Raw genomic sequence first — 21,912 nt, 5'->3', positions numbered from 1 at the left:
CAGAGGCCTTATTGTGCTTCAGGTCCCACCTGGCCCAGGCATACAGCCAGCAGTTGGTGGAGTCACAGAGACCCCATTTCCTTCCTGGGGTCCACCAGTAGAGACGGGCATGTCCTTGGAAGATGTTCTTGCTTGGATGCTGCATCCCAGGACAGGTGCCAGGCTCTGGGCATTCGGGGGCCAGACCCAAGGCACTGACTCAGCACCCCTGCTTCTTTCCCTCCCCATGCTTGGTGTTCTGAGAACTGGAGGGATCTGTTGTTGATGATGGCAAAGATAATGATACTAGTAACTACTCATAAAAGCAATGACACTGCTTACCGTGTGCCAGACATTGTACTGTCCTTCCCATGCGTTATCTCATTTTAATCTTCACAGCTGACCTATGAGGTAGATACTATTACCCCCATTTTATAGATGAAGAAACAGAGGCTCAGAGAGTTAAACCCAAGGACATAGTTAAGTGTTAGAGCATTAGACTCCAAGGCTCTGGCCTTAACTATGGTGTCAAGTAGATGGTGTTTCATTTTAAGTGGACATTGGGAATGGCAGGACAATAGTCACCCCCACCACTAAGGGGAAACGCTTCTGAGGAGCAATGAGCAACCCAGTCGGGCTGGAACTCAGGGTAGGGGTGGGACGGCAGTAGTTGTTAAAGGAAAGGGCTTTAGAACCAGAAAGCCTGCGTTGGAATCCTGAATCTACTGCATACTAGCTGGGTGACCTCAGGCAAGTCCCTCAATTTCCTTGTGCCTCAATTTGTAAAAGGGGAATAATACTTCCTACCTCATTGGGTTGTTATGAGAATTAAATGAGTTAACACATATAGAAAACATTTATAATAGTGCTTAACACATTAAGGACTCAAGTAAAAATTAATAATTATTACTGATCTTGTTGTCGGTAGCAAAAAGGCCTTAGAGGTGGGTTGGGCAGGCCTAGGAGAGCCTAGAAGGCCAAGGGGTAGGAGACGTAGACCAAGGCAGTAGGAGCTGCTGGTGGCTTGTGAGCAGGTCTGTGATAACAAGGCAGTGGTGCATGGATGGATGGAAAGGGGCAAGCCAGGGATCTGGAGGCTGTTTCAGGGGTACTGCAGTGCCCCAGGGGCTGGGCCGTGGGTCCCAGGTGGGTAAGGACTGCCAGCAAAGAGTGGCTACTCTGGCCTCTACCACATGGGGGCTCCAGAGTGAACCCTCCTTGAGCATGGAAAAGGGGGTCCTGGAACTCTGGGGGAGATGAAAAAGGTTTACTGGGGATGGGCATTTCTCAACCACCAGACATACTTCCCAGACTCCCTCCTCCAATTCTTTGCTCCCCGCCTGGCAAGGCCGGAGGGGGCTGCACATCCCTGGTTGATACAGGGAGCCAGGAACACTGGTGGTGGGACCTGGCGCCATGGGCTGAATGGTGGATGGAGAAAAGTCCTCTTAGAGCCCCTAATCTGGCGGCAGCAGCCCCTCCTTCCTGATTCAGTATGTGGCTGGAAAGCTCTGTCTGGTGCTGACTTCTCAGCCTTCTCACCTGCAGCAGACTGCTCCAGGGCCAGCGGATGAGGCACTCCCTCCACAGCGCTGGGTGACTGGCGGGGGGGGGGGGGGGGGGGGGTGTAACACAAGAGCGCCTCCTCCCCCTTGCGCCTAGACTTCTTGCCCTAATGGTGGGCCTTAGGGCTGAAGCGTCAACCAATGATTCAACACCCCAGTCCACCCCCGCACTTTGCCATAGTCCTGGAGCCTTAGGGGCTGAGGGCTCCTGACATCTCCTGTGTGTGTGGGCCTGAGGGGAGGGATGCTCCTGACCTGACCTTGGGAAACTCCACAGCTTCTGGGCCTCCAGCTCCCTTCCTCCCAGAGCCAACACCAGAAAGCCTCCAGGAATTCGGGCCCAGCTTTTTCTCATGATGTCTTGATGGGGGCCATGGTGTGGGGGTAAAAGTGTGGATGGTCGGGGGAGAGCAGACACTCTGACTTTGCTCCCAGACTCCCTTCCTTATCTTCCAGTGAAAGAGCAAAAGGAGCGGCTGGGAGGCTGCCCCATCAGGCAGACAGCAGCCAGAATGGCTGGGCTGCTAAGTGAGGCCAAAACCCCGAGTTCCCCGGGACACCAGCACTGGCTGGAGGGGTGGAATTTGGGAGCCGTGTTTTCTGCCCAGGTAGGATCAGTTTCCTTTCTGGGTCTGAGGCAATTGTTCAGGGGAACTTCATGTCATCTGTGAGCAGGTATGGCTTAGATTGGCCCTGCCTGGGGCCACTAATGCCCTCCTAACTGTGCCTTGGGGTCTGCGGAGTTGTGTGGGAGTAGGGCTTTGGGAGCGGAACCATCCTCCTGGTGGATACAGGGCAACAGCTAAGAGTTCTCTGAGCTTGGGCTCTTGCCAGATGACACATGAAGTACCAGGTCAGGACGCCAGATTTCTAGGCAGTACTCTTGCCATTCAATGCTCCTTAATCTTCCACTCTATCAGCAAAGAATAGCCACTGAGCAGCTACTATGTACCAGGCACCAGAGACGCCGCCGGGAACACGACACCATCTTTGCCTCACAGAGGTTTGGAAAGATCAAATGAAACAGAAAAGTAAAATACAAGGTGCCTCACAAGCGAAGTCGCAGGTGTCCTGGGAAGCAGAGCGAGCTGGGTAGAGGGCAGAGCGCCTCTCCTTGCTCCACTCTGGGCCGGAGCTGACAGATCTCAGGAACTGCTCAGCACAGGGCCGCTGAGGCTCCAGCACAATGCCCAGTTCAGGCAGCAGAGGGCAGCAAGGGGCCTGCTTCCCTGGAAAGCAGCGGGGGACCAGGGGGACAGCATCGAAGAGGGCCGGGGAACACGGTGTCCGGGATCAGCCTTCTCTTGGGGTGTGTGCAGGTGGCACCTCCCTTCCAGCCCTGTGGAAGCCTGGGTGACAGGTGCTCGGTCTTCTGGACCGGGGGGCCTGGCCTTGCTCATCAATAAGACTGGGAACTCTTCCGCCTGGTTCCCCACCCCGCCCCCACCCCCTTCCCATGCACTGTGGCCCTGGTGTCACGGGAGTGGCTGCTCTGAGAAGGGGCCCATGGCCATTTCTGTGTGTGTGACAAGTTGTGTGGTGCTGGTCTGAGGACCGGTTTAAGCCATCTGCTGCCCCTGGACAGCCCTGAACCCCAGCCTGGTCCACTCTACTCCTCAAACTTAATCTCAGAGCTTTGCTGCCTTCCTTCCTGGCAGGCAGGAGAATGTAACTATGAGGAGCCTACCCCAGCCGGAGGTTTCCATATTGGCAAGGCGGGTGAGGCCCTGGAACTTCCTGCTGGTGCAGGAGGGCCCATTCCTGATTTACCAGCTTATATCCCTCCCACCACACCCTCGAAGAAGAGCGCTTGTGGAGAAGAGTGGTTGCCAGGGGACCGGAGGGGAGGTCTGGGGAGACTTGGGAGAGACCAGGGGCTGTGAATGGAAACACCAGGGCCGCAGGAGGCTGCTTTCCCTGGAGTCCCACAAGTGGTGGCTGGCTGGGCCCAGCCTTTCCAGCAGTTGCAGTGAGAAAAGTGGGTGAAGGTGACAGCAAGCACCTGGCTTCCCAGGTAGACACTACGTGACTCCTGGCATGTTGAGTGTGTGTTTCCTGGGCGACAAGCTGCGCCAGGGACAAGGAAAGGAGTGTGACAGGAATGCAAGGGAGGGAGGAGGTAGTGTCATTGGCTGGCCGGCCACTTCCCATGCCGCTCCTGTACTCGGCCGGCACCCTGGGCCTGCTCAGCACCGGCCCCCACCCTGGAGGCAGCAATGTATTTCTCTAGCATCCCCATCAGTTTCTCTTTGCTCTTGGGTGGGGTGGGGAGAGCCCCTGCTGATGAGCCTGGGCCCCCCGGTGGCCAAACCCTAGGTGGGCAGGCTGGTGCCAGGGGAGGCCAGGACCCAGCCCTTGCCCAGGGTGTGCCAAGGCGCCAGCAACAGGGAACTGCTGACAGTGGTCTGGGCCGGGGGACTCCAGGATTCCAGTTCTTTCTCCAGGGCAGCATCTGGCTGCAAGCTGCCCTCCCCAGGTGGGCAGAGCCTGACCTTTTTCAGTTCAAGGGGGGCTGTGTGGCCCTGGTCTCCAAGGGTGGGGAGGGACACCCCAGACGATGCTCTGGGAACTGGCAGGGGGGGCTAACAGGGGCTGTCTTCTGGGGGGGGGGGGCCTGTGCTTCTGGCCAGACGCTGAATGCAGTGCACTGGGAACACTTTGTTCTGTCACACCCCCTCTCCGGTTACCCCTAGGCCATCTGTTTTCTGAAACGAGTGACTGGGAAAGCAACAGGCCTTTAAGGCCTCTAGAACTCTGTGGGCAGGTCTATGAGTTGGAGATATGCAGAGGAAAGCTGCGAGCTAGGGGAAATACTCTCCACTTCTCTGACCAGGAAAGATACTGCCCCCATTCCCAACCTAGGCAGTGCCCCACCCAGAGCTCTGGGAACCCAGGAACACCTTTCTTCTTAATGCTGTCTGGCCAGCACTGAGCGGGCCTGGGGGAGCGGGGTCAAGCCCACACTGCTTTCTGCTTCATCATCTCACTGCATGGGTGGTGGCACTCGGTGCAGGCCACTGCACAGTGCTGAGGTGGCCTCCAGGTGGCCTCTCCCTAAGCAGCCCAAGGCCAGCTGACCTACACACCCCCCAAAAGCTCTGGCTTTGACCTGGGCAGGCGCTGGCACCCTGAGTAGGGCTGAGCTGCCATCAGAGCCAGGGGTGCCTGGTGGTCAGGTCTCTTGGATTCAGGGTGGGAGGGTGGGACCTGAGCTCCGAGGCTGCTGGGTGTGGAGTGACCATGGTGGGCTGTGGCTGGAGGAGGCCTGGGGGCAGAGGGGCAGTGGAAGCTAGGCAGCCGGGCTGACCTGGCAGCTGATGAAGGCCTAGGCGCAGTTCTCAGCGCATCACTGGCTGGTCCAGCACCAAAACCGTCAAAGCATTTGCCTTTCTGGCAGGGCCTGGGGCAGAGCTGCGGCTGGGCCGGGAGAGGCCTCAGTGCGCAGGGGAATAGAAGTTCCAGATCTGCATCCAGAGGCGATTTTCCCAGGCTCCTTCCTCCCACACAACGGCTCCCTCCCTTGGTTCTGGAGCTGGATCAGGCCCTTCCCGCCAAGTCCTCACGGCTGCACAGCTCAGCCCCAGGCTGGGCTGCTCCCGTCTGGGGAGCAGAAACCCGGGCAGAACCCAGGACAGACAAAGGCTTATTAGTTGCAGCTCAAGTACCCTGCAGCCAAGGATGGCTCCCAGTCTACCGGCTGCTAGAAAGGGCTACTGAGCTGGGAGGCCTGAAACGGCCCCACTTCTATGTGAGCCTGGTCAGGTCTCATCCATCTCAGAGCAGAGGCTTCTGGGCTGGGGAAGAGAGCGCAAATGGCAAACAGCAGTGAAGCGCACCAGGACTGAAGGCCACCAGTGAGCACCCCTAGCGCAGGGTGAGAGGGAGCCTGGAGCCTCTCCTAGCCCAGCCCCAGCTCCCCTCTGCCTGTGCACTGTGGATTCAGCTTCCTCCCCCACGCAACCTTTCACTAGACTTGCTGACAGGAACAAAACTGACTGCTTTGAGTTTTACCTCTTTTCATTTCCTTTGCCCTCCCTCTGGAAGTGGTTTTAATGAGCAGTGAAACGGCTCAAAAGCAATCAGAAGGAGTAAAGTGTCGGGATAATTAAACTGTCTTCCCTTTTCCCATTGGACCTTAATGCTCGGGCCTGGCTGCCCGGAGCCTGGGGCCTCTGCATGGCCGGCAGGGCTCTGCCTCCACAGTGCCCAGGCCTTGCCTCCTGCTCCTCCTCAGGGTCCTGGAGCATCCAGATGGAGAGAGGCAACACCCTGGTGGTGCTGCGCAGCCTGCTCTGGCCAGGTCTCACCTTCTACCACGCTCCTCGCACCAAGAACTATGGCTACATCTACGTGGGCACTGGCGAGAAGAACATCGACCTGCCGTTCATGCTGTAGGAGGGCTGCCTGGGGAGTCTGGAGAGTCTAAACAGCATTTTCATAAAGTCCAGTGAATTTGGTCTGTTTGTTCTGCGCTGCTGCCTCCCCTCATCTCCACCTCCATCTGGTGTCCAGGCTGAGGAGAGGCCCAGCTCAAATAGAGCAAGTGGCAGAGGGTTGGAATGTGCTAACGAGAGAGAAAGGTGGGAGGAAATGGCAGGGGGGAGGTGACAGCCAGGAGCCCTCTGAGGAGGGCAGCTTCCTGGACTCAGATGAGAGCTGCACATGGGCCAGGCAGCCTAACTTACCTCCTCCTTGCAGCCCCCCTGGCCAAAAAGCTAACAGCTGTCAATAGAGAGGAAGGGAACCTGTCTGGCCCGTGAACTCCCCTGTTGCATTCACGTGGCCCATCACAAGAGATCAGTGACTTAATGCTCAGTAACTGGCCGGAAACGGGTTGAGCCCCCCGCACTTCCCAAGCAGTGGGCGCACACCCAGTGGGTGAGTACAAGCCTGGTTTATAACATTCCTGTGGGCAAAGCTCCTGTCCACCAGCAATGAGCCCAGGCCAGTCACAAGACCACAGCAGCTGCCTGGGGACTTGACTGCCCCACCTGCACCCAGCGCCCAGCTCTGTTGCAGAGCAGGCCCAGGGCACTAGTGTTGGACCTGCTAGCCCTCGTGCCATCCACGTTGGAGGAGCCGGGCCACCCTGGTGGGATGGGGCGGGAGTGCAGGATGAGCTCACGGCCGGCTCTCGGGAGGCCGTGCTCTCAGTCAGTGATACAGCACCAAAGGCCTGCTCGTGTAGGAGACGTTGTCCTTCAGGAGGGGGGACCCCACAGCCATGCGCACCTTGTTCCAGCGGTGGCCTTTGTTGTAGATGGGCTTGACGGAGCGGGGAGACCAGCGGGTGAGGTACCTGTGGAGCGAGGATGAGAGGTGGCTGTGGGACCGTGGGCATGGCCTCCTCAGGCCCAAGCCGCGCTTGGCCAACCAAACCCTTTCACCAGTTTTCCTTTCTTGAGAAGGGCTTTTCCTGGGAGCAACTGCTGAATATGCTGTAAACAGATGGGCTGGGCTCCTGCTGCCGCAGGTGTGTGTGGCCAGGGTCAGGCAGCACAAGGCCACACGCTTCCTAGATCTTTATGAGTCGTCAGTGTTTGTGTGTATTTGCTGGGGGAGGAGGTGGAGGAAGAGGCTGCTCAGAGAGCAGATCATCCCTCTGTGGCCCAGTCACGGGGAGAGGAGAGGCTGATGTAAGGGCCTGGAGGAATCCTTCCCTCTCCCCCACTTGGCTCACTCTGCCACCCCAGCCTTCAGGGAACAAGCCTAGGCAGCCATAACTCGTAGAGGATCCCTGCCCCTCACCCAACCCATGATGGGGGCCAGGAAGATTCTTGTAAGTAGGAGGGGGTGGGGTGGGGAAAGATGGCTGCCACCCATAGTCCTTTTGCCTCCTTTGGGGATGGCAGCAGGGCCCTGATAGTTCCCGGAAAAGTGGCTCATGCCGGCTGGGACTGGGGTTTACTCCGTCCAGAACGAAACTTGGATCCTGTCCAGAGAGGCCCACCCTTCGTCCTGAAAGCTCAGCCATGGCAGAGGCCAGGATCCTCCCCTGCTTCCACACGAGGTTAGGGCTCAACCCAGCCGCCTCTAGAGACCCTCAAATGAGAGGTTTTAATTAAAAAAATTAATAACCATGGCTGAAAATTTTTAGCTAAGAGTGAAAAAATGACTGCTGATTTATACACTTCAACTGAGCTCCCCTGGACCTGTGTCTTCTGCTCTGAGCTTTGAGAGGAGGTAAAAGCTGTGGGTGGTATTGGCCTCCATGCCACGTGCGAGGTGGGCCAGCAGGAGAGGGCTTCCCCATGTCCACTGTGGCTGTCAGTGCCCCAGCAGGGAGGCCTCTGTGCAGTAGGCTGGCCCCAGGGATGCCTTTGGTGGTGCTGGGACCTGGCAGGCCCCTGTGCTGGCATTTCCCAGGCTTCAGAAGGGTGGGTGAAGAGGTGGGGTGTGGAAGCAGCCTCCCCCAAAGGGTTGCTCCTTGGGTTTGAAGACCCCAGATCCCGAGGCTCACCAGGCTCTCCATAGTTGCTGCCCTAAAGGCTCCCTGCCCCTCCCACCCTGGAGAGACCCCAGGGAAGCTGGGATTCAGCTGGCCCTGGGCCTGATGCTTGTGCCACAAGGAGCAGCCACCTGGCAGGGGAGGGGGCTGAGGGCCTCCGGATGGCTCTCTGGGAACACTCCAGCTCTAAGAACCAAGGCTCCTTCCTCCTACCTCTCCTGAAGGAGTGGGGAAGGAGGACGCATGGCTCCCCCGGGCCCGGCCGGTGCATGGCAGCTCAAGGACCTCTGGATGGAATCATAAAGTCCCTTGTAAGGAATCAGCCTCCCATGTAGCCAGGACTCCCTCTCCTCCCCAGGGTGGCCTTTGCAACCCAAGAGCCCCCACGCATCATCAATCCGGTGTCACGTTAAAGGACACCGGATATACGGGAGGGAGCCTGGCTTTGCTTCAAAGGCCTGAGGGAAGGATGGATTGTGTCCTTAGGCCTGCTGCTTGTCTCTTAACGAGTCAGGGTAGGGGGCGGCTCAACCCCCAAAAGGTCCGCAGCACATTTGGGAAAGACAGGAAGAGGTTAATATGTCCCGTTCCTCCGGGGCTGCTGGCAGATGGCCCAGCTAGCAGTGTGGGAGGTGCAGGTGGAGATGGGCAAGGGGCCAGGGTGTTGGCGAGGCGTCAGTGAAGACCCAGCTCTGGCCCTGCACCCCCAGCCCAGCAATCCATGGCTAGTATTTGCCTGGCCTCTCATCCTCCATGCCTGGGTTCTGTTGGGGATCAGCCTAGGAGATTTGCTGGGGGTGGGGGATCTTGCTTTGCTTTAACCACAGAGTGCAATTCCAGTGGCAGCGGGACAGGCTGAAGGCAGGGGGTTTATTGATACGATACGGGAGAACAAGAAGAAATACCAACATCGATTTTACAGACCTGGATCTACTCTCAACCAGGGGGTATTATAGTTCTAGGAGTATGTGAGTGTGGTAATGTCAGAGACAGCTGTTTAAGTGTTAGACAGGAATCTATTTCTACACCAGAGGGGGCCACCCTGCTTAGGCTGAAAGGCAGACTGACTGATTCTAGGACCTAGGGGACTTCCTCTCCTCCTCTATAAAACCTCAGGACCTCATGGGATACCATGTGCAGCTGTGCAGGTCGTTAACTGCACAACTCTAGGGAGCACCATTCACAATCTAGTCTACCTGGATGCTGCCTTAAAGTTTTGCAGTGTACGATTTGCGCAGCTATGTACAGTGGCCCTGCCCCAGACAGCCTTCCCATTTCTATTTCTAAGGCCTCATTTTGCCCTTTAATAACCCCAGTGCTATTACAGAAAGTTTGCAGAAGTGCTCTGACATTCCCATAGCAACTCAGTATGATGTCATAAACAGAAGATTAGCACATTCTAATGCCCAACAACGACCTTCTTACCCTTCTTACCCCTGTGCTAAGTGCCCTACTGGGGAGGGACAAGGAAAGAGGCTGAGGCCGGCAGGGGAGAGTAACAGAAGCGTACACAGTGGTCGGACTGATGGGGTGGGTGCTTAGGCTGGAAGGGATGGAATGCTCCAGCTTTCCTGAACTGTGGAACGAACTCCAGGAGAGAGCCTCCCCAGCCCAGGTTACCTGCTTACCTGTTGAGTCGGGGTTTGCTCTTTGGAACAAATCCTTCTGGAAGCTTAGGTCTGTGATTTGGGAGCAGACCTGAGTGGAGAGAAAAGCATTTAAGGGGATGGTCTCTGCAGCTCCCTGTGTAGCTCTTGGGGGCTGGAGGGAAAGCCCAAGGGGGTGGGAGGTTGGCACTAGGGGGTGAGTATAATGAAGCCTCTGGATACCCATTGCCCTTTCAGGAGGGGCTGGAACACGGGGCAGCTGGAGGGTGGAAATGGTGCCCACAGCCCGCTTCTGCCCCTCTTAGCCCAAGGTGCTTTCTACCTGCTCGGTGGGCCATCTTCACACACTCCTCAATCTTGCGGTGCTCTTCCTGGCACAGGCCCGTGACCCTTCGGGGCAGCATGCCCCCGTGTGGCCGGATGAACTGACTGAGCAGCAGAACATCCTAGTGGAAACGGAAAACAGGACATGAGGGTCCTCTGGACAGGCACTTGCTGCTGGGGAGCCAGGGCTAAGTGGCCTCCAGGGGAGGCTGCTGTACCCTGGCACTGCCAGAGGCTGAGGCTCCCCCGGAACAGACCTGAGGCCACTCCCTCCCCACAGAGCTCTGCACGCGGGCCTGCTATCTCCACCCTAACAAAGGTTCAATCCCAACTTAGCAAGATTTCCTGACCCCATTACCAACCCCAAGAGTCCTCTCAGCTCCTCCATGAGATAAGTCTTCCGATAGACTAGGTTAGAGAACAGGAACTCTTCAAGAAGGTTAACAAGATTTCATGCACCCACGGTATCTTTCCTGGTGATGAAAGGTGTGTTCTCCTCCTTGGGTGGCGTAGGGGGTATGTCATGTACTTCTGCACAACAGGGAAAACCTGTACCATTTCCGCCCCCAGAGTCTACATGCCACAGCCCAGAAGACCCACAGAGAGCCCCTCGACCTTGTGCCATGCCCTCTGAAGCCCCAGGCAGCAACGAGCTGAGGATGGGGCCAGGTTGCAAGGTTAAATCCCACATCTTCTAAGCCCCCTGTGACCAGATGTAAATGGATTCTTGGGCTTCCTTTGAACCATCAGACCGCTTTGGATGAGTCAAGGAGAGAGTCAAGAATTAAGAATCAGAATCAAGAGAGACCACGTCCCCTCCCAACTCTCACAGCATGGCTGAGAGGGTTAAAGAAAAGTCGCCCACCTGACCCGGAGGGGCCTGGCATGCCTATCTCCATGGTCCTGGTCCTCAAACTGACTCGCTGCCCTGGCAGGTACCTCGCTGTATAACGGCAGGTTTGTTTTAATCACTGGAAAGCTCCCGGGGGACCCAGGCCCCCAAATGCCACCCCTGTAATCTCCAGACTCTGATGAAAAGAACTTGGATTGGATTATCCAGGGATAATACACTGGTCTCACAGCCCCAGTGCCCCCACTGCAGGCTGCCAAAAAGGCTGACAGCTTTGTGCAGCTCAAAGTGGCAGTGCCCTGAGCGGAAAGGGGTAAAAGGAAAACAACTTCTTCAGCCTTTACCTTGGAGGGGACTGGATTTCTTCTGCTTGATAAACAGAGCCAAGTCCATTTCCTGGAAATGGCTCGTAGGAAGAGTGCCCCATGGTGATCAGGCAGGTGTGGGGTTCACCTCTCTATTCACAGCTGGGATTCTAAGTATGGCCAGGACCCCACTAACTTCCATGTCACAAGAAGCTGAGAGCAGTGCCCCGTGGCCTGCAAGTTCCCTGTTACTCCAGGTGGCCATCAGCGGAAGGGCCGGGACAGGTCAAAAGAATACCCCCACCCCCACCCCGGGGTGGCCTGAAGCCAAGGCTCCCAGCCCAGGAGATTAGTTGGGTCATTCTGTTCAGATCCCGTGGACATGTGGCCTCTCCTGCTCTGACCACCTGACCGGGATCTCTGCCCTTAGTCATCCCATTCCACAGAGGGGCATAGGGACAACCTGCAGGTCAAACTGGCCCAGAGTCTGAATCACCTGAAACCTAAAAACAGGGTTGCTTAATGTCACCAATAGAATGCTAAAGGACAAGTATGGATTTCTCTAGGGCTGCGTCCTTTCCCCCAGGCCCGCCCCATCTCTAGACATGATATAGAGTAGTAGCTGGGATCATAGGCTCTGCCTGGGTTTTGTAGCCCCAGAGTGTGCATCCCAGCTCTGATACTTACTAGCTGGGTGGGTGATCTGAGGCAAGTTCATTAACTTGTTCATTAACAAGGTCATGCCTCAAATTTCCTCATCTGTAAAACAAGGATGAAAATAGTACCTACTTCACAGGGATATTGGGAAAACTAAGTGAATTATGCCCCATAGGTGCTTACACACAGAGCAGCACCCCGTACAACTCACCTATTGTTGTTCACTCTTGTCATCTCTCTGTGAAACAACAGCTCTAGAAGACCTACAGCAAACAGGGGTCTCTGTAGCTCCAATATGGAAAGAGAATGATATATCCCCAGATCATAGTAAGGACTCTCCAGAGATGTCCTCATTATAAAAGGAGGAAAGCCAAGCTCAGATTCTGATTCCACCCCCCTGGGAACACAGCCCTACGAGACTGGGCTCCAGGGCCCTGGTGGTCTGAATCGACCGCAACCAGACCATGAACTAAGTCAGTGACTCTCCACCCTCGCTGCACATTAGAATCACCTGGGGAGCTTTAAAATATAATGATGGCTGGGCTCCACCCCAGGCCAACAGAAACATCTGGAGGTGGAGCCTGAGCATTTTTAAAACTGGACAAAATGCTTCTGTCTTGGTGGTTCCATGAGATGCTGCTTAAGCCCACAGGGAACACGAGCTCCAAGACGCGCAGACATGTGTGTCTGTGCCCAGACTCACCTCGTAGTTATACTTGTGTTTCAGGTTCCAGCGGCAGATAGGGCACTGGCCGGAGGGGTTGGGGGGATTTGGACTTTCCTTGGGAGTCCCTGTGATTCGGCCTTCAATCTAGAAGGCAGAGAAAGAGAGCCTGTGAGGGAGAGGGCTGTGCAGAGCCTCTCATCCTCAAACAACCCCCCGAGTGGTAGGAGTGCTGGTGAGACTTCATCTCTGGGGGCCTCAGGCGAGTAGCTAATGGGTCTCTCTGCCTGAATTGTGGTGCTGATTCCATAGCTGCTGGACAATGGACCTTGGAGTAGCCACAGAGATGGGTTTGATGGTCTGCAAGGGTAGTAGAAACTGAACTTAATGCTGGTGGCAAGAGGGAGGGGTTTGCTCTATCAGCTGAATGCTACCTTTCCTTCCTCAAAAAGACAAAAACTCCAGAACATTATGCTTCCCTCTCTCTCCTTTGGGAAAAAGCAATAAATGCACATGGTAGAAAGTTTCAAACTGTGCAGGGATGTGGAGTCGAAAGGAAGTCTCCCTCCCATCCTGCGTGTCCTTCTCAGAGGAAACTGCAGTTTCCAGTTTTATCTGACAGAGGTAAGTTTTTGCCAGTGGTTCTCAACCAGGCAGGGTTGCCTAAAAACAGGGTCCAGGGGACACTGGACAATGTCTGAGACATTTCTGATCATCCCCACGGGGGGATGGAGTGCTACTGGCCTCTAGCAGGGAAGGTGCTCACCACCCTACATGCACAGGACAGCCCTCACTCACAACACAGAACCAGCCAGTCTAAAACGCCAGCAGCACCAGGCTGAGAAAGCTGGTCTAGGCCTATACAAGCAGACAACTGTGTGCGCTCTCCTCCTCCCCCCTCTCTCTAAAAACACAGAGGGGAGGATACATTCCCCTGCCCTCCTCCTCTTATCACTCTGGATTCCACCTCTCAAACCGTGCTGAGGCCACATGTGAAGTGACCTCCTCCATGGCTGCTGTATCCTGTGACACAGCCTTGGAATTACTAAGCTCAATAAACCAATGATCTGGGCATCAGCTCCAATTGCAAGAAGGGGAGTTTAGAAAGCCTTGCTGATTGAGGCCACAGATTGTGTGATGTTGGGACAGGTCTGAGAGACTCTGGGAGGGAAGCAACACTGTCTCCCAGGGAAGAACTGGCAGAAGGCAAAGGGGGCCAGAAGCAAGGCTTGGCCGTGCAGGGTGCTGTTACTACACAGCTATGCCAGAAAGGGGAAAGTGCGCTAGGGAAAATGTGCAGGTACATGGAAGGACTTGGGAGGGGGTCAAGGTGGGCCTGGTGGGGGAGAGCTAACACTTATTGACTCCCCACTATAGGCCTGGCTCTGTGCTAATAATGGTCCACATGTATCATCTCATTTAACCCCACAACCTAGTGAGGGCAGAATCATGATCTTATTTTACTGATGAAGAAAGTGAGACCCCGGAGAGTAATACCCAAAGTCAGCCATGGCAGCGCCTCTCCAGGCATGGCTGGGTTACCTCCCCCAAGGGCTCTCATGGGGCCACATACTTCTGTGTTCATTCCACAAATAGCAAATTCATGCCCCACAGGAAAAACACTCTTCACACGCAAAAGCCAGACGTGCTTCTGTCCACCAGCATGGAGTTTAAAGGGTGAATACTTGTTTTGGCTTTAGATAAGGGAACCAAAAAAGGTGCCCTAAGGGAATGGGATCCCCCTAGAAAGAACTGTTTTGGGGCTAAGCAGTAAAAAGGCTGAGGGCGTGTTCTGGGGAAGACCCAAAGACGGAACCCTAAGGCTTGTCCTGGGGATAAGAAGGCCTTAGGGAGGACTGGTCTTGACTGGCCGCCAGAGGGTTAAATCCCTGCTTGACATGGAAGCTACAGAGGCTTCTGGGAACTCGGTGGAGTGGTTGAGGATTTCTTGGAGGCGTGGAAGGCCGTGTGAAAACAACGTTGTCTTTTAGGGATTATAGGATAATCTAGGCCCCATGACTCCCAGAGGAAGGGAGGTGAGATAGGCCCAGTGAGGGAGGGGGGAGTAGGTGGGTGAAGAACTGTGCTAGCTTTCTCACCAACAGAGAAGACAGGGTGCCAGCTATGAGCCCAGGGCCCAGAGAGTGTCACCTTCTAACTACATCACTTAAGGAGTAGTAGCTTAGTCATTCTAGGCAGAAAGGAAAGATCCAGGCTCCTCGCCCGGGGTCTACTCTCTCTAGTCTTGTCATTACCTTAGTTTTCCCCTTTGGAAAACTGACTTATCACCCGCCAAAGAACATATCAGCAAATACCTATGAGCTCTTGTCATACAAAGGGCCACTTTAACCAAGTAACAGATGTCTTAGTCCAGGCACAGCAACTGTTCCTGATTAACCACACTCTCACACACAGGTTGAAAATAGTAGACTGTGGGATTTATGGTCACAGAGGGAGCAGATCCTGAAGCCAGGAGTCCAGTTGGGGCCTCCCACCCTCCCTCAGAGGAGCAGCCAGGCAGCTCCAAGCATTAAAGATGTTAGAAGTGGCCAACTCGACGATACTTACTATAGTTGTCTTCCCTGCTTGGATCTCCACCACTACAGAGATAAAGGGGAAAAACTAGGTCAGCCATTTAATAAGGAACAGGGAGTTTCAAGTAACAGCCCAAACTTTACACATGCAGAAAAACGGAGCCCTCTCTCTGCACTCTCCCACAGCCCTGACCTGGAAAAGGAAGTATGCAGGGTTCACCTCCCAGTGCCAAGGCTCTGTGCCCTGGAGGATGGGCGGGGGCAAGCCCAGATGCCCACATCATATTATCTGTCTGGGATTAAGGGTCTCCACACTGTTTCTGCCTTTCTGAGATTAATCTTGGTTCCATCCAAGGTACTTGGCAAGACCTTGCCCTACTGTGGCTAGCAACAATGGCCTAAGAGATGAGGGTTGAAGGTGGGGGGTGGGAAGTGGGCAGAAGCCGCTAAAAGACCTTCAAAAATACCCATCGCATATGTTCTTTCATTAGGAGAACCAGACAAATATGGTTCCTGACCTTGACGAGTTTGCAATCTAAGATACAGCACTGAGCTAACACTGCTCCAGGGGTCCCACGGTGGCTAGGTAATGAGACCAGTTCACTCCTAAAACATCCTGAGAGCCTTGTGTACAAGCTGTACAAGGGCAGCTGTGCGAGTCAAATCCTCTCCCTGTAGGGGTGCATTTTGTTATCCACACCGGAGAGGGGTGATGGGAGAGGTGGGAATGAGGGGCCTGCAGATATGGGGTCCAGGCAGAACTGCAGAGAGTGCTGCAGTTCCGCACTGAGAGGGCCTCCCTCAGCTCTTCGCTGAGGCAGTCAGAAGAGAACCCGAGGGCAAGACAATTAAGCCGCACGCACACAGGCACGCAAGCCAGGCTGTACATATTTCCTCTTACTTAACCAGGATGCAGAAAGACAACTTCAACAATATCCAAAGGAAGAACCAAGCTAATAACCCACATTCGGCAAATAGAATCAAATAGAAAGTTCTTGGAGATTCTCCCTGGTCTCCCAGTTTCTTTAGAGAAAGAAGCCATGGCTTTTAGCATAGGAACGCATACCACAGATGCTCCATAAAGGCTAGGGAGCAAAATACTTCTCATAATGCCCTTCTGACTGCTAACTACTGTAACAGAAAACATGAGTGCACATACTAGGCTGCAAACTGTCTCCCCAAATAGTAAAACCATATTTTAACAGTAGCTTGGCTACCACAATTCGTTCTACTCAGCCCTAGCCAGATTAGAAAGAGCCTAAGGTTAACTTTGTGAATCTAATGAAAGTTACGGACCTTGCCCTGGAAACGCTTCCATAAGTGTACACACAATTAGACATGGATTACAGGAAGCTCACACACCCCTACAGCTACACACCTAAATGGTAATACTGGTTTTCCCTCAGGGATGGGAGGAGGTGATTTTCTGAAGTTTCTAAAATAAACATGTACTGCCTTTGCAATAAAAAATAAACAGTAAAAAGAGAGAACGAAAATGTCTAAGAAAAAAAAGTGAGGCAATTCTAACCCACCCGGAGGCCCACAGCAGCATCTGTGATCACTGAGCTTTGTGACTGACACCAAACTGGACACAGATTGCCTGGAATTGTCCCCCGTTTGTTTTCTGGGCAAGGCCATTCATAAAGACTCATTACTTCAACCAACCAACCTGAGAGCCTCTCAACTTCAACTCCACACACACAAAGGAGTAACAATGGCCAGAAAGGCCCCGAGGCTTTCTCCAGAGAACACTGTATACTAATCAATTCAAAGACAAACTAGGTTTCTCTCCCTAAGAGAAAATGTGTCACCGCAAAGATCAACTTGCTTCGAAGAGAGACCAGCCTAAATGGGATGTGGGTGAGACTCAAACTGGTACTCAGTCTGGTGGCCAGCACAGCTGCAGGGAGATGGTCACTGCACTGTGTCAGCTACAAAAGTAGGGAGGCAGAAGGACGCAGCCCTAGCCCAGCAGGGCTGCCAGGCACCCCGGAAACTTTGCAAATTTGCAAAAACCAAGTTGGAAGAGGGACGGAGGGTGACCCAATCTGAGCAACAACAGGTGGGGGGCGAGTTTTTAAGAATCCGGATAGGAAACAAAAGGAGAGACCCACTCTGGTACCACTCAAGTCAGCGTGAGAACAGTGCCCTGAAACGAAGCGGACAAACATGTGCTTCCCCTCTAGGTGGAGGCACTTGGGTCCTAACCATCAAGTAAACAAGTCTAGCAAAACACACATCACTCCCGGCAAAGAACCAAACCCTGAAGTCATTCCACTGGCCCCTGGAAGAGAGATCAAAGCCCGTAGCAAGCTCCACTGTTAATGAGCTCCCCACACAGCAACTCTGAGCCAGTGAATCATCTCACTATAAGTCAGTGGGTAAAACAATAGGCAGATGCTTATCTAATAGAGACAATTCGTCAAATGAGAAGGAATGACTGGAGAACTCATACAGGACAGAGATTGGTCAGGGCGGTGTCTCAGTGCAGGGGCAGAGGGCCCACAGGAGCCTGAAGAGGCCCTAGGAGATTTCAAGTCTCTGAAAACAGGAGTTAGGAATCAAAATAGTATTGCTTTTCAGCATGCATACAAAAACATGTCAAAACCAAACAAAACCTGATATCCATTTGTTCCTGGCCTCCTCTCCATTCAACAGAAGTGGGGGTGGCTAAGAAAAGCTGGACTAAAAAACTGTTAGTCACTAACTGAAAACTTGTTTAGGAAAAGATGGAATTGCTCTTGTGTTCTGAGATATGGCTGTATCAAGTAAACTAAGGAAAGATACGAAGCAGTTTCCTAAACTAGAATTAAGGGCCAAAATCTTCTAAGATAGGCACTTCTCATACACATCAAATAATCTGTGCCATAGGAGGCAACACATTTGCTGAGTACCCATGGAGTGTACAGCCGGGCTCCACCCACTATGGAGAGCTCCAGCCTACTAGGAGACACAGTCTTTGCCCTAGAGGAGAAAAGAGAACTAAACCAAGCAAGGGAATCTCACTCTAACAAAGTCCATGCCTCATAAAGAGGTCCTTTGAGTACTTCAGTAAATACTCACCTAGGATGGAGTCCAAGATAACTGAAGTGTGTCTAGAGCAAACAGCATCGAGGTGAGATTGCAGTGAACGCAAAAAGACCTCAATGGCCACATAAACACAGACACAGTGAACTGCAGCAGGATAAAGACCCAGCTGTTTAGTAAAGGAGGAAGTGAGGAGAGCAGAATGACGAGGAGTGGAGGGCACTGCTGCAGGAAGTGCCCAGAGACCAAGGTCCTTCTTGGAAAGGATCCATGGAAACCAAGTCCCAAGTAGAGTATGAAGGGACGGAGTAACCGAATGGCAACGTGGCTAAACGGTAGCACCAACAATCTTCAACAATCTTATGTAGGGTCAGGGAGTAGAGCGCATGTTTGGGAAGTATGGCCATTGACTACTTCTCTCAAACTCCTTCCTCGCTCAAGCTCTGCTCCCTTCTGTTCATCTTTAATTCTGCCACTAAAGTTTTCTGATTCTCTCATCACCTACCCCTTCCTTTTCCCTTGGACCTCTGAGGGAATGTCTCTCTGCACTATCCTTCAAATGAGGAGTCTTACTGCTACATAAAAATCTCCTTCCACTAGAGGTTACTCTGGACTATGTCTTTTTTTTTTTTTAAATATTTATTTATTTATTTGGTTGCACTGGGTCTTAGTTGCGGCAGGTGGGCTCCTTAGTTGCGGCTCACCAGCTCCTTAGTTGCGGCACGTGGGCACCTTAGTTGTGGCATGTGAACTCTTGGTTGCAGCATGCATGTGAGATCTAGTTCCCTGGCCAGGGATCGAACCCGGGCCCCCTGCACTTGGAACAGTCCTAACCACTGCGCCACCAGGGAAGTCCCTGGACTACGTCTTTTGAATTCTTTAAAGGCCCCAATTTGTTCACTCCTCTCTCAAAGCTTTTACCTATAAGAATGCCCATCCTGCCAGGCATATCCTTGTCTGAAATGCTAAGTCCTCCAGAAACCTCCCTTAGGAAAAGATGAAGAAAATTCCCTTCAGCCTTTATTCCTTTTCAACACACTCTGCTCTGAGGGTCTGATAGATCATTACTGTTAATTCAGATAGTCATATGTGTTTATTTTTCTTGTTTTAAATGCATTCCTTCACAAGGGCTCTAAGAGTGACAAGGCAGGAACAAGGTCTAACCTTTGCTAGGTCTGACAGTGTCAATCATGAAACTAAATGGTCTCCAGCAAGTTAACTGACAAGAGCTTTCAGGGAAGGGAGGGAACCATGCAGAAGCCCTGCTATGGAATACCAAGGTGATGGTATTGGAGGGAAAAGTGCTGGCTGTTCTTCCAACTCTACTACTTACTAGTTGTGTGATATTGGGCAGCTACCCAACACCTCTGGACCGGATTTCCTCATTTGTAAAAATGCCTGTAATATTCACCTTTAAGGATTGTTGAGAAGACTGAATAAGTGTACGTGGGAAACCTAGCAGTGTTTGCAGCAGGCACTTAGTAAACCACAACTTCCATTTTTTGTCTTCCTTTAGTCTTGCTTCTTCTGTAATTATCTTTTTTGGTTTTGTGTGTCCCTCTGTCAAACTTCAGACCAGGCTTTCTCAACAGCAGCAGGATCAGTATTTCAGGCCAGGTGGTTCTTTGTGGTGGAGGGCTATCCTGTGCACTGGAAGATGCTTAGCAGCACCCCTGGCTTCTACCCACCACATGCCATGAGCACCAGCTGTGACAACCAAAAATGTCTCTGGACATTGCCAAATGTTCCCTGAGGGACAAAACTGCCCCCAATTGAGAATCACTGCTTCAGACAGAGAGATTCTATAGGCAGGAGGAGTGGTGCTGAGTGCCCATGAACTCTGACTAAAATTAAGGAAGTACTATCTGATACTCTGAAAAGTAGAATGCTTGAATATTTTCAGCAAGACACCCACTTTCCTCTCCATGACTTTAAATTCTATGTGTACAATATTATTTGTGTGTCAAATATACCAGCTGGGACCAGTCAAAATTAGCTTTATGTGTAATTCTTTATGCCTTACACATAATGGATAGAATATCAAGTTTTTTTTGTTTTTTTTTTTCATTTAAAGGCTTTGGAGATAGATGGTTCTCAAGAAAAATATAAAATATGGTAATGCCTTCATGTAAGATCACATAAATTCAATTATTTAGCCTTTAGGTCTGACAGTAACACAGAGAAGCTACCAGGTATTTATGGCAAGGAAGACTTCAAACACCCATCTCATCATACAGCCCAGCATTTCACAAACTCTCCAACTGAAAAATTCTAATCTCAAATATTCCTTTGTAAAAAATCAAAACTCTTCCGCTTGCTTATCCTCTGGGGACATAGCAAAAAACTGTTTTCAACTTTTGATTTCATAAAGGATAAGTAAATTGCAGCCGTTAGTGTTTGACACTTGGTAGACGCCCTCAAAAATGTTATGGGCGTATGCCTGTTTTGCAGCATGGGAACAGATGGAACACCTTATCCAAGACACCTCTTTGTTGTCTTTCTTTATCAATGAATTAGTTTATCTTATGCTAACCAGGCAGTATCTGGATTTTGTTGTTCTTTCTAGCAAATGTTCCATCTTCCCTTCATAGCTAAATTTTTCAAACACACCTATTCATTTCTTCATGAACCATCTCTCTCATTTTCCCAAACTGGGTTCCTTGTATGCCACTCTATTGAAATTGCTGTTTGAAAGCTAAAAAAAGACACCTTTTCTGAGACAAATCCAATGCTCTCTTCATTAGGCTCTTCTTTTTGGACTTTTATGGTCCCCCTGGCAAAAATGATCTCTATTTTCCTCTGGATTCTTCTCAGCTTTAGTTAAAGGATATGCTGGTCAATACTGCACCAGATCTTAAAAACACACACTCACACACACACAAAACCACTTCACTTCTATTGCACATCACTCATCCTTTCCTGCTTCCAGCAGTGCACAAAGACTATGTCCTGAAAGACCTCTTCACTCTGCCAGATTCCATCCTTTTATGAGCCTGTTAAAGACACGCCCCCTTCATGAAAACTTCCAATTCGGTTTGCTGTTGCCGGTAACCTAATCTCCCTGTACTTCCGCATGTAAATACCTAATACCTAACTTGCATTTATTGGAGTGTATCATATCATCTTATTAGAACCTAAATTCTCAGGAAAAGGGTTGTATTTTTTTTTCTCCAGAATCCCTTAACAGCTTGAAGTACAGCACTTGGCCTTCAGTAAGCTCTCGGTGCAATACTAGAATCAGACTGCTTTTCCATACTTAAGATTAATGAAAAGCAAAACCACCATCCAGCATATGCCTCTGTTTCAACTGTTCAATGGTCTTTCCACCTTAGCTTCCACTTCTCAGACTAGCGGCCCAGGCAGAAAAAGCTGCCATCAGATTACAGCATTTTCAGATGAGAAACTGGAAAGGGAGGCCCGGGGGAGGTTATCCAGATGTCCTTCCCCGATGGCGCAGGAATTCTTTAATGAAGGAGGCGGCGATTCGGCGAATACGGAACGGAGAATTAACACGCAGACCCTAACCAAAAACTTTCCTGAACCCTGAGACAGGTTTCTCTTCTGCCCCTGCTAACTAAGTAGGCTTTTCTCTCCGATCTCCATCCCCCTCCCCCGTCCCCACGCATGAGGACAATCACGATGGGTGGGAGGTCAAAGTAACAGCATCAGGGTCTGGAAGGGAACTGCAAGCACTCTCGGAGCCCAAGCATCTCCGGCGTTTCGGAACCGCCTGAAGGAAAGGGAGGGAGGGGAGCACGGGGGCAGAAGGAAGCAACCTTTGCTTCTCCTCTTCAACGCTGGGAGGTCACCAGGACCCAGGACTCACCTTCCCTGAACCCGCGAGCTGGAGGCCGGGCCCGGCTGGTCGCGGCCTGGCCTGCCAGGAGCCCTCTGAGCACCCGTCCGCAGCCGGACACCAGCACATTGAGGGCCACCATCTTGAAAACCAACG

General features: G+C 52.3%; 2 protein-coding genes across 5 annotated transcripts in view; one reads left to right on the top strand and one right to left on the bottom strand.

The window, feature by feature from the left end:
- RSPH9 (radial spoke head component 9) overlaps positions 1 to 10,825 on the top strand; it is a 19,771-nt gene extending 8,946 nt beyond the window's left edge. The window contains exon 5 of one of the 2 annotated variants that reach the window (XM_067752839.1): positions 10,494 to 10,825. In XM_067752839.1, coding sequence (XP_067608940.1) covers positions 10,494 to 10,621 — 128 coding nt within the window. In that variant the 3' untranslated portion in view covers positions 10,622 to 10,825. Of the gene's footprint in view, positions 1 to 5,778; positions 5,987 to 10,493 lie in introns of those variants that run through there. The other variant, XM_067752838.1, reaches the window with a different exon arrangement.
- MRPS18A (mitochondrial ribosomal protein S18A) lies at positions 6,423 to 21,912 on the bottom strand. 3 transcript variants are annotated; one of them, XM_067752842.1, is made up of 6 exons: positions 21,787 to 21,912; positions 14,968 to 14,999; positions 12,439 to 12,546; positions 9,922 to 10,045; positions 9,621 to 9,690; positions 6,423 to 6,843 (listed from the first exon to the last, which is right to left on the bottom strand). In XM_067752842.1, exons 1-6 carry the CDS (start codon positions 21,896 to 21,898, stop codon positions 6,699 to 6,701), a joined length of 591 nt encoding a protein of 196 aa, XP_067608943.1. In that variant the 5' UTR covers positions 21,899 to 21,912; the 3' UTR covers positions 6,423 to 6,698. The 3 variants fall into 3 exon arrangements, with proteins under 3 accessions (XP_067608943.1, XP_067608945.1, XP_067608944.1); XM_067752844.1 differs by lacking the exon at positions 12,439 to 12,546; XM_067752843.1 differs by lacking the exon at positions 14,968 to 14,999.

This window comes from Pseudorca crassidens, chromosome 10, assembly GCF_039906515.1.
Source record: "Pseudorca crassidens isolate mPseCra1 chromosome 10, mPseCra1.hap1, whole genome shotgun sequence".
Classification (NCBI taxonomy): Eukaryota; Metazoa; Chordata; class Mammalia; order Artiodactyla; family Delphinidae; genus Pseudorca; species Pseudorca crassidens.
The sequence above is the reverse complement of the archived record's forward strand: the minus strand, read 5'-3'. Positions and strand labels throughout refer to the sequence as shown.

Coding starts and splice junctions, on each gene's coding strand:
- MRPS18A (XM_067752842.1), bottom strand. CDS start 21,898: ATGGTGGCCCTCAATGTGCTGGTGTCCGGCTGCGGACGGGTGCTCAGA. Junction 10,046..12,438: donor AACACAAGTATAACTACGAG/GTGAGTCTGGGC, acceptor CGTTTCCACTAG/GATGTTCTGCTGCTCAGTCA. Junction 6,844..9,620: donor AGCAAACCCCGACTCAACAG/GTAAGCAGGTAA, acceptor CTCGCTCCACAG/GTACCTCACCCGCTGGTCTC.